General features: G+C 44.0%; 1 protein-coding gene across 1 annotated transcript in view; it reads right to left on the reverse strand.

Moving 5' to 3' along the window:
- DOCK2 (dedicator of cytokinesis 2) overlaps positions 1-12,606 on the reverse strand; it is a 478,101-nt gene that overhangs the window by 21,899 nt on the left and 443,596 nt on the right. The window contains exons 48-49 of the mRNA XM_069970478.1: positions 8,573-8,700; positions 4,621-4,795 (exon numbers count right to left, since the gene is read on the reverse strand). Of these exons, the coding sequence (XP_069826579.1) occupies positions 4,621-4,795; positions 8,573-8,700 (303 nt within the window). The remainder of the gene's footprint in view (positions 1-4,620; positions 4,796-8,572; positions 8,701-12,606) is intronic.

A 12,606-nucleotide genomic window follows, 5' to 3' on the forward strand; every position in this document is an offset into this window, starting at 1 on the left:
CTATCGGTACCTTGATTGCGCATATTGACTTTTTGATCGCTTTTTATTACAGTTTTTCAGGATTTGATGCACCCAAAAATGCGCAATTTTGCACTTTGGAATTTTTGTCACGCTTACGCCGTTTACCGTGCGAGATCAGTAATGTGATTAATTAATAGTTCGGGCAATTATGCACGCGGCGATAGCAAACATGTTTATTTATTTATTTTTTATTATTTATAACATCGGAAAAGGGGGGTGATTCAAACTTTTATTAGGGGAGGGGGCTTTTTATTAATAACAACACTTTTTTTTTTACTTTTACACCTATACTAGAAGCCCCCCTGGGGGATTTCTAGTATATGCACACTGATCTTTGAGATCTATCCCGTATACTAATACAGGATAGATCGATGAGATAGGCACTTTGATTGCTTCCAGCTGCTGCAGCCGGAAGCAACCGAGTGACCGAGCAACCCCACTAGACACCAGGGATGGCTGCATTTAAGTAATCAGATGCAGCTGTCAACTTTGACAGCTGCATCCAATTACTTTATAAGTGGGCACGGTGATCGGACCGTGCCCGCTAATAGCCGCGGCCCCGAGCTACGAGCGGCACTCGGGACCGCGGCGCTCTGAACACACGTAAGCGGCCCTGGATGTACGGGTACGTCCAGGGTCGCCTAAGGGTTAAAGAGGTTTCCAACATTTTTTCGTATTGGAAATGTGAATAATTTGTAATCTGTCCCTTTCTCTTGTTGTTTCCTCTAACCTTTTTTTTTCACCTCTGTGTCCCTCGTCAGCCTCTGCTGCTGTTTTTTTTTTATTTGCGTTTGTTTACATAAAGAACTTCCAGGTCACAGGGGTCAGCAGTGACATCACAGCTCTGCAAGCCTATAGCTCCTCCCCCTCCTGTCTAAATCTAGCTCCATCCACTCTACCCACAGGCAGGGAAATGTCTGTATTACTACAAGTGTGTTTGAGCAGCATGGTGGCTCAGTGTCTGACATTTAAGTACTATTTGGTGCAACCATGCACGTTTACCATTGCTTTGTTCTCTTGGGCTTAATTCATATTACATTTGGTGTTTACCTTCAACTGAACCTTTATAAGTAATCTTAAAACGTATTGGCCATACATATGCCACTGTTTGCTTATGCTGGGAGCTGTACTAAAGGACTCTGAATGTCTTTATAGAATGCTCTGTCAGGTTTAGTTTCCAATGAGCATTGCAAAGAAGAATACCTCCATAATATGGCATCTATTATCATTCTTTACGGAATCTGAAAGACCTACAGTACTCCCCCATGGCTGGCGGCTTCTTGAAAGCCTGGTCCTCTTTAATGTATCCCCTGGCATACCATACAGACAGGAAATGCTCACACTTTCTTTAAAGTGTAACTGTCATTTACATGTCACTTTGCAGAATTTAATAAATATTGCTAGTACAAGAGATTTTAAGAAACCTCTAGGTTTTATTAAGCAAAACTGCCTCCCCCTCAAGAGGCAGGATTTCTGTGTCCATATGGTCCATGATCTTCTCTCACCAAGTTCCCAGACCAGCACTGAGCAGTATGACCTGTGAATCCAGTGTTTTGTGTGGCCAGACAGTCTCCAAACTGCAGTGCTGTTTTTCCGTTCTTCCTGCCCATTCACCCCCCTCACCCCTCCTTTCTCCATCGGTTATAATGGACTCAGCAAACCCATCCTCACTTTCCTTCCCTGTAATGTAGATGGCTTTGCAATGTAATAATAAACAGATAAGAAGTGGGGTGGGGGAGGAGGCTGCAAAAAAGTGTCTTGAATACAGAAAGTTTTTTTGCCTACTAAAACCTATTACAGAGTTTCTGAAAATAAATATTGATTTCTAAAAATAAAAATAAAAAAAATAAATGACAAGTGACAGAGAGGGGTCATGTGCTTTGATTGTTTGATTATAAGATCTTTTTTGTGGACTACATAAAAAGGCTGCTGCTGTATAACGATTGATCTGAATAATTAATGGTACATGTTAATGGACCCTAAAGGGGTATTTCAGTATTTAAAGAAACTAGACATAATTCTGGGGCTACTTACCTAAACTGGCTCCCTCACAGCTGCCATCCAGCTCCTTTTGGTCCCTTACTGTTCATCTATTCTGCCTGTGTCCTAGACACTGTGGCCGATCACTTGCCACAGCAGCTTTCCATATCGGCCAGTGATTGGCTAAGTGGACAGGTCCTGCTCTAAAATCATGTCTTAAAAAAGGAGGCAGCAGAGATGAGCCAGAGAGGAATGGAAGGAGTTGAAGCAGGAGCTGTGGGGGACCAAAAGTTTGTAGGTAAGTACTGTATATAGCCTTTTTCTCAGGCCCAGAATTATATTAAGTTTTTATGAACATCTGATGATCTCCTTTAAAAAAGCGCTACATTTTAAGTTTTTCACCATACAAAAGACCAGATGGAGACAGTGGCCCACATTTACTAAAACTGTATAAATGCCTTATTACACCAAATGATTGTTGGCCGATAATCATTTGGTGTAAAAGCACCTCTTAAAAGACCATGATCAGCCAAAATGCACAATGTCCAATGCACAAGGCTGAAAAATCAATGACAGCGACGGTCTGATGCGCATCACTCCGTGTAATAGGACTTCAATGGGGCACCTAGACAATTTAAGGATCATCCGGGCAGCCCTCCCGCAGCTCCCCGCGCTGCACCTCTGCTCCTCCCGTTTGCTGTCTGTGCATGTCATATCACAGGCAGCAAGCGGGGATGCGGAGGAAGCGAACGCTGATCTGACAGTTTGACACTCGCTTCCCCCTTTAGAACGTGCCGTCTAGTACAGCCCCAAGAGCTTAGACTAGACAATTTTTTCATTGAGCCAGATTTATTAGGCTGTTTGATAAGTCTGTCACACTTAAAGAATGTCTAGTTTTTTTTTGGTGCAAAGTTTACACCATCTATTACTTAGCTTGGATTTTTTGGATCAAGGTAGGCCACGTCCCATTTTGCATAAACCTCACCCACCCAAGTGTGTAAAAGAGGTGGAATAGTGTCTAAAGTGCATAATAAATGTAAAGAAAAGTACTGTGTGCTATTTTAGTAAATCAGGGCCAATGCTCTTAAAAAATAGCTCCATCTTGGCAAATATTTTGTTTACTGCCCAAATGCATCTTTAAAAAAAAAAAAAAAAAAAAAAAAAGTTAACTTTGCAGATAGGCTTGCCATTTGGGTCTACAGCTCCTTTGTGGTGTGGCTCCATAGCTACAGACTACAAACCATTTGTAGTCTAATCCTGCTGTCATCAGTGGCAGATTATAATGTGGGTGGTTTGAGGCTCCGAGGGGGCCCATGCCATCCACATTATTAGTATGCATGATGTTTCAGAGCAGCACAGTGGCGTGGTGTCCCTGCCCCCCCACCCACCGATACTGTGTGAAATTTCCCTCCGTCGCGGCACTTAGCTCTCCTCTGATGGGCCGCAGCAGCTCTGCCCCTCTGCCCTGCTCTGCCTGCGCGCGGCACGTATGCTGCCATTGGCTAGAGACTGGTGACGTCAGCCAGCGCGGAGGCCTACGGAGGAGAGGACCGATGTCGCCATGCTGCAACAGCCGGCTGCAGCTCCAGGAGAAGAGAGGCTGCTGGGGAGCGCTGGGATAGGTGAGTAAGATTTTATTATTTTTAACATGGGGGGTGATGCTACACAGGGGGGCTATGGAGGGGATGCTACACAGGGGGGCTATGGAGGGGATGCTACACAGGAGGGCTATGGAGGGGATGCTACACAGGGGGCTATGGAGGGGATGCTACACGGGGTAAATATGGAGGGGATGCTACAGAGGGGGCTATATATATGGGGGATGCTACGGAGGGGGCTAAATTCTGTATATATATATATGGGGGATGCTACAGAGGGGACTATATATATGAAGGGGATGCTACTGAGGGGGTATATATACATGGAGGGGATGCTACAGAGGGGGTATATATATATATATATATATATATACTGTATGGAGGGGATGTTACTGAGGGGTATATATATCTATGGAGGATACTACAGAGGGGGGGTATATATATATATATATATATATATGGGGGATGCTACTGAGGGGACTATATACATGGGGGATGCTACTGAGGAAGCACAGTTACTGTGTGAAGCAGATGTGGACTTTGGATAGAGATAAGGGTGATGCTGGAGTGAGGAGTCTAAAATGTCTGTCTGGCAGATCCTGTGGGGACGAGTCATGGCCGGGGAAGTCTTCATGATGGGCTGAGCCAGATGGAGAGGAAAAGGAAAAATGAACAACTTTGATTTAGCAAAACATCCCTCATAGAGAGAAGACGCCTCCTGTAAGTCCTTGTCATTATCAGCTAAGGTGTCCCATAGACAGCAGCCTCCTGTATGGCGGAGCTTAGTGGTGTGGGGACAGGGCTAGAGGGAGCGCGGTTAGCAAGGGGCCCACAATTTCTGAACCACCCGGGGCCCATGGTATCCTTAATCCGCCCCTGGCTGTCATACTCCCTTCCATCTTTCCCTAATTTTTTCTAAAAAAAATTCAGTGATACATACACAAATGTGTAAGTACAATGTAGTTTACACCTACTTTAGTTTGTACATTTTAATGTTTTTTATTTGTTTTTAGTAACTCACTCTCTTTGACTCTGACAGAGATGCTTCAGAAGCATTTTTTTCATCAGCAAACACCACACTGCTTCTTTTATTCTTTTTGCGAGATCTCCGCAATTTTACATCAGGATCACTGGACACTGGAGAAGGATCTCCTTCATTTTCAGAAGGCTTTGATTTGGCTTCAAGATCAAAGTTACTGAAAAAGCAAAAGCATTCTAATAAATACAGTAGTCATGTATTATTATTATTATTATTATTATTATTATTATTATTATTATTATTATTATGCCAAATAAATACTTATATGTAGGAATTTTATTCATTTTAGAATAACATGAAAACAAAAAGAAACGAGAAATTACCTGTAGTCATTTTTTAGACAAAATAGACATATAGGCCCTGGTTTCCTAAGTTTTTACTAGTTTTTCCTTGATAATTTTACTATTTCAACATACAGTATCTTCTATTGTTATGCGCCACAAGAATCTCTAAAACTGACACACTCGTCAACCAACTGTGTGTGTGAAAAACTAAAAACATTGGCCGTTGTTTGTGGAACAACGGCTGGGAAAAAATTGACATGTTTAATATTTTTGTGGCTCTGTCGAACAACGGCCGTTGCTAGATTGTGTGACTAATGACCAACGTTTGCACTGACTTTAATGTAAACTATTTCATTATGAAAAGAAAGGCCTTTGTGTAAATTGAAAACAACGGCCGTTCTTTCAATAAAAAGTATGTTGTGTGAACATAGTCTAAAGCTATGGCCAGCTAAATAATGATCATGTCAATTACTATTTGTTGGTTTTTTTTGTGCCAAATAACGTCCGTTGTTTATAAGTTGAGTGAACATAGCCTATGACTGTACCCATGTTTTCCAGGCAGCCTTAGGGCTGCATCCAACTTCTTCAGCCACCGGTATTCAAATGCTGCATGCTCAGGTTCGCTTATCTCTCCATGTCTAGTCATTTTTACTACCACAGTACATATTTCTTTGCCAACTGGAAGTCAGTGACACTAGTAATGTTCCCATGTTCTTCTGATCCATCAAGTATCATACTCTATACAACACTTTTTAAAAAAAATAGCTTTAAAGACATCCTCTTTAACCTGACCCACTGATAGATCGGCGCTGTCACGGGAAAGCCGATGCCACGGTCCGTTTTTCTAACCGCGGCTCGGTTCCTCTGTACAGCGCCATTTTATGCACGGGTCCCGGGTCGGTGCTGAACCACTGGGCCGCCCCAGTGGGAGGGAATTCCCTCCCTTCTATGACGCGGCTCCCTTAGAATCAATGGAGCCGCGTCATAGAGGGGAGGGAACTCCCTCTCACTGGGGGCAGGCCAGCCCGCCTCTTGTGCTTCAGCAACGGCCCAGGACCCTTGCATAGAATGGCGCCGTACATGGGAACCGGGCCGCAGTTCGAGAAACGGACCGTGGCACCAGCTTCCCTGTGACAGCGCCGTTCTATTAGTGGGTCAGATTAAAGAGGATGTACCTGATTGTACATCCTCTTTAACCACAACTAACTTTTGTTCCCATATGAGCACACACACTCTTTGCCCATCTTCTGGGAGTTGCCAGGTAGTTGGCGTATGCTTTGTCCGAATGACATTAGTCCGTTGAGCAGTGCCCTTCAGCTAGAATACTTAACACTTGTAGTTATAAGTCGCCAATTGTTTTAAGATTTAGCACAAGAAGACAAGAATGCTGAATGTTTTGTCGATAATAGATGGTTGAGATTTTCACAGAATATCTGTTCTTTTAACACATACTTTGCTCAATTAATGTTAATGTAACATTTCATTGGTAAACGCTAATTATTCCCAGCCGTGTTTTTTCAGAAGTAATTCTTCCCCCCACTGGCAGCTAGTTCGCTCCTGATGGGCTTTCTTTGTTGCTCTTTCGCACTGAAATTCCTAAACACTGCAATTCTCCCAGCATTATTTGTACTGAAAGGCATAATGAGCGCACTTTGGAAACATAGGATATTAGCAGGGAATGCTAAGGCAAACATAAATTATGGCATCTTACATTCTTGTGTAGAAGAACTCCCCTACCAGCCATTCTTTAAGTGAACAAAAATGAAGCTGCTAGGAGCAACGTATAATTAGCGATGCGAGCCTGGTTCTGAGGAAAGTCTCTGACATTCACAATGAAGAGTATTGTGCAACAGAAAATCATTTCCCTAAGTGAAAAACATTGCATGTAAGAATGATGTCTCTTTGCTCCTCTCCATATTCGTCCCATATAGATATAGCATTTTTAGCATTGGAGTTGTCAATAGATGGAGAAGAGGAGCTGTCATAATGGACATCAGCATGGCAATCGTCCTCCTTTCCTTTCTTTCCTTTAGCTGCCCTACTAAAGTGTCATGGTGTGGCTCGCCCTCTGGCCTACCTCCCTTTTCCTGCTCTGACTGACTAATACACAGGGTTTGGCTCACAGCTCTGTCTATAAATCTTGTGTGTGTTGCTGTTGGTGGGTATGGCTCATGTACAGCATTTGGAGACCGGTTCTGTAAGCTGGTCTTACTAACAGCAGCACACATGTGAAATTTGGAGACAGAGCTAAGCTAAGCGGCTGCATTGCTCAGTAATGGCCTATGGCTCTCGCTGCATATTTTCACTCTGCTGCAAAAATGTAGCCACTGCCTACTTAACTTTAAACATCCTAATACATTACCTGCCCACGCTCCTGTCTGCATCTCCGGCTCCTGGATCACTGATGCCCTGCTCAATCAATCAGTCGATGCGGTAAGACTGCGCACTGATTGGCTGAGCGGAAAGTGGTGACCCAGTGCCGGAGAAGCAGGCGGGAGCATAGGCAGGTAATGTATTAGGTTGTTTAAAGCCCAGCAGCTGATGGGTTAAGTAGGCAGTAGCTACTTAATCCAGTGCATTTTCATTCTGCTGCGAGAATATAGAGCCATAAGACATAAGACTTTCACACAATCCCACTTGTTTGCATGTGAAGTGTAAACCAACAGCCAGCACTAATGGGACAAATCATTAAACTGCAATTGGACTGAGCATGACCCAACTTAAGGGATGACCAAAGGCAGGCTGTAAACTGCATCATTTTAGGCTTAGTTTTTTTGTGACACAACCCCTTTAATTTTTTTTGTTTGAACAGTAAACATCATACAAAATCATATAAAAAATACTAGAACTCCTGCTTAATATGTAAGTATGAAAAACCATTTTCTCTGATCATTATAGAAGTCATTATAGAAGTAGTGAAATATGGACCTTGTTTCTCAATCATATCGTCAACCTTTATTCACCCTTACAGAGCAATTCAAAGAAAAACTGCACTAGGATTCATGACTGTTCATGACTGTGGCCAACAAGGACAGCATTTCTGTTGGGCAAATCAAATAAATGAGGCCCAATTTGTTCTGAGTTTTATCATCAAATAGACAACCAACAAATAAATGGTTGATGCATTTTTTATTAGAGGGGAACTATCAGCAGGTTAGACAAATCTAAGCCTCTTATAGTGCCCGAGAAGCTGAGGAGGAAGGTACGTGTGCTACCTTCCTCCTTGAAGCTGGTCCTGCGCCGTTAGTCGCAGTAATATTTGCACCGATGCACTGTTAGGAGCACTGCCCGCTACTTTTAACAATACCAGGACCAGCACCTAGTGGGAAGGTAAGACACATACTGTACCTTCCTCCTCAGCGTCCCGGGCGCTATAAGGGTCTATAAGGATTAATCTAACCGGCTGATAGTTCCCCTTTAAGAAGCTAGGAAAAATACCACAAGTCTTTCATAAGACTTTCTTTTGAGACTTAAAACATTATGAACCTGGCATTTTAAAGTCAATATGCACCCCTAAATACCATGTAAATAGGGCCGAAACTTCTTTAGAGAGAGGTTGAAGCTCCAAATCCTATTCCTAGTCATAAAAAGATTTAAGCAGGTTTCAATTTCCCAGTACTGAATGTAAAGAGAAGGATGTTATATCTAACCTTTCAGCTGCGGGCTTGTTGGGAGTGCTGCAGTCGGATGTCATTGAAGACATAGATATGATAGACATCTGTCGATAAGACCGTAACATCGATCTTGGCCTTCCCACTCTTCCATCATCAAAGTCAGGCTGCGAAAGACATACATTATAAGGATAAAATATGCTACATATTCTCAAGTACATTGTCGATTGTATCAAATAGATAATATAAAAGAGTATTAAAGGAATAACCAATAAGACAGGTTCCAGCATTTTTCTCAATATAGAAAACGGTTAATAATACTGTCACCAAGTGATTTGAGCTTTGTAGTAGTAGTGATGTTAACTTCAATAGCATCAACAGGGCTGTGCAGCTGTCAGGGGCCCTGCTAAACTCTAGATGAAGGGCCCACTGCTAGAAAGCAGCTGCTGCGACTTCTTAGACTTAAGGCCATCTTCCCACTGCATAAGTTTCGTAATAAACACGGCCGTTGTTACAACGTCCGTGATTACTACGGAACATACGTAGTGCTGCCTTCTAAGGAATCCCAGCTGGAGTGTATACACTCTAGCTGGGATCCCTAGCAGCGCCGCAAGAAACTGACATGTCAGTTTTCTGCGGCCACTATTCACTAAATTCGCAGAAAACCCTGTCAGTTCACACAAGGGAGCTTGCAGGTCCTGCCGCATGCTCCATCATTGTGTGCAGTGGGGAATTCGGATGCGGGCATGCACAGAACGGCCAGTGTCTTAGAGAGTGGGAACATAGCCTTAGGGTGCGATTACATGTACAGTACTGCAGTATTCACATTGCGAGTTTCACAGCAAAATTCGCTGTGATACTCTGTACTGTTATGGCCTATGTCTCTGCATTCTTTCTTTGACTATTTCTATGCCGCTGGTAAAAATAACAAAGACACTGACTCCCATTCTTCTAGTGAGCTTCTCCCGATCCTCACTTGTCGTCAGCAAATCACTGTCCGTTTACCGGGATCCATGTAATGCCTGGAGTAGTGGATCCACTGAACTGTCACTAGCGATGGCACTAACCTCACCAGGGAGCGGAGTCTAAGGGGCCACTGGTTTTCACCAGAGCCCGCCGCAAGGCGGGAAGGACTTGCTGTGGCAGGCGACCCCCAGGTCGCTACCCCTGGCTTGGTTGCTAGTGACGGCAGGAGTGGCAGGAGCAGTAGGCAGGAGATAGTGCAGGCAGAGGTCTGTAGGCGTGATCGCAGGTGGCGGACAGGACTCAGGAACAATGGGAAGGCAGCGGGCAGGGACTAGGGACAAGGACTGCGGACAGGAACAAGGAACAAGGACTACGGTCAGGAACAACAGGGAGCTGGGCCAAACGCTATGGGAAGCATGCAGAGGCTCCAACACCTGTAGTGGGGCAGGGCTGGAATTTACAGGAAGTGATTAGTGCAACTTCCAATTAGGGGCGGACTGGCCCTTTAAATCTGAGACAGCCGGCGCGCGCGCCCAAGGAGGCGGGGACGCGCGCGCCGGGTGGCACAGACGGAGACAGGAGCAGGGCGAGGTAAGGCGCCCCCCGGGGCCGAACAGGTAGCAGCGCCAGGTCCCTGCACAAGGACCTCGGTGGCTGCATGGGGCAGAGAGAGGTCACGGCGGCGGCCCGGAGCACGGGACGCCGCCGCGGCCGTGACAATCCAAAGAAGCAAATGGAAGTGCGCCAGAGGAATGGGAGCAAGTAAGCATGGTGTCTTTGTTATTTACCGGCTTAGGTATGTTGCCACCACATTCTTGCAGTGAAATGAAAATCCAAAGCCAGGAATAGATTTTAGAAGATGAGAAATCTCAGTCTTTCCTTTATGACATGTTTATGACCTGTTTATAGTCTGTTCCTGGCTTTGGCTTCAAAAATCTGTCAGATAAATCTCTTTGTGTAAACGCACCCTTAGGCCATGTTCACACTATGTATAACACCGGGTCACAGAACTGCCGGTGTTACTGAAAATCATCCTGATCACTTCACTTCCGCTGAATTCGGATGCGTGAGCTTACAGGTTCTCAGCAGCCGCTGTTCAGTGAATAGCGGTCGCAGAAAAATGACATGTAATTTTTTTTGTGGCCGCTAGCGATCCCGGACAGAGTGTATACACTCTGGCTGTGATTCCATAGACGGCAGCACAATGTAAGTTTCATATTAATCACAACCTTGATTAATATGAAACTTACTTAGTGTGAACATAGCCTTGGACTGGATCCCATGCATTTGCACTTAATCTGTACACATAGCTATTTGTGAACAATTAATAAAGAATAATAATCCTGCTGATCTATTGGTACACTCCTACGGCTGATCTTAGATCAAGGCTCCAGGGCACTAATAGCCATTTGTGTCTGGGGAGTCCTAACTCCTTGGGGGAAATTTATTAACTCATACGCCAGTCTTCAATCAAGCTCCCCCTGTCTGATTTACTAAGAGACACACGCCAGATCTCACGGCAGAAGCAATGCCTCCCCTTGCCTCGACGCCTCCCCCTCCTCAACGATTACTCTTCAGGCAAACATACTAGAGATGAGCGAACCGGTTCGCCGGGTATGGGATCCGGGTCGGATTTTCCAAAAAGTCCGAGTTCGATCAGATTCGGATTTATGGAAGTCCGCTCCGATTTTTTTTTCTTGCTTTCTAAAATGGTAGCCACCATTTTAGAAACCAGGAAGTGTTCCGGGCGGGAAAAGCGCTTTCCCATGATGCCCGGAACACATCCAATCAGCAGGGATGTTGCACTAGCCCACCCCCTGTGACGTCGGTATAGCTTTAAGAGGAGCGCTCACGTGACCACAGGACGCAGTTTGCTGAGATAGGAAGGAGAGTGTTACTACTCCACACAGCTCATCAGTGAGAGAGAGAGAGAGAAAATAGAAACCAGAAAAGAGTTTTCTCAACCTTAGTGTCAACTATACCTCTAGTGCATGTCTGTATAATAGTAAAAAAAACTGCTTTACAGATATCCAAGTACTATAGTGGCACCCTTGCGAGAATGTATATGACATACGTGGTTTCCTGAGACACAAATATATATCTGTTGTGCATGTCTGTAGAATAAAAAAAAAAATACTGCTATACAGATATCCAAGTACTATAGTGGCACCCTTGTGAGAGTGTATATGACATACGTTGTTTCCTGAGAAACAAATATGCATCTCTTGTGCATGTCTGTAGAATAAAACTAAAAAAAAACTGCTATACAGATATCCAAGTACTATAGTGCTTATCGCTGACATACCACTGCTGATCCCCACGATACCACTGCTGATCCCCACGATACCACTGCTGATCCCTACGATACCACTGCTTATCCCCACGCTAGCCCTGCTTATCCCCATGAAACTACTGCTCATCCCCACAGTATCACTGCTCACAGCTGAGCTGATCCTGCTGCTGATCCCTACTATACCACTGCTGGTCCTTCACTGGCGTTCAATGACTACTGCTGCTCCTTCACTGCATTTGTGACCTTATTCCTGCATAGACCCTGTAATGGTGAATATTAAAGTCTAAAAAAAAAAAAATTGACTTTGTGATATTAAAAAGATAATGATGTTACTGACATGTAGAGCCCTAAATTCAACGAAATACACTACCCCTATATCACATAGATGCTTTAAACTATGAAATCTGAAGAAATCCGAAATCCGGTTAGACTGAACTTTTTCAAAAAATCCAGAAGTCCGGTCGGAACGAACTTTTGAAAAGTTTGCTTATCTCTAAAACATACATCACAGAAAAGGCAAAAATCTGTGCCTTTTCCATATCGTACATAGGGTGCAAATTGATAAATGTGTCCCTTTGCTCATTCCATGCTCCCTCTCTCTTGCGAAGATTGGAAACTTTGGGAAGATGGCTATATAAATAAATAATGTCTGTACTTTTGATGGTTTTGATGTATTGTATCTGTTGTGACTCTCCTGACTTTAGGGGTGGATTGGCCTTTGTCTTTATTAGGAGAAATTACGGTAGGCCTGTCAGTTGAAAGGTTGCTATTGCCCCAAGGGGAAACCAGTGCCAGCCACCATAAAGAATGGCAG

The sequence above is a fragment of the Dendropsophus ebraccatus genome, chromosome 1 (genome assembly GCF_027789765.1).
Source record: "Dendropsophus ebraccatus isolate aDenEbr1 chromosome 1, aDenEbr1.pat, whole genome shotgun sequence".
In the NCBI taxonomy this organism is placed as follows: domain Eukaryota; kingdom Metazoa; phylum Chordata; class Amphibia; order Anura; family Hylidae; genus Dendropsophus; species Dendropsophus ebraccatus.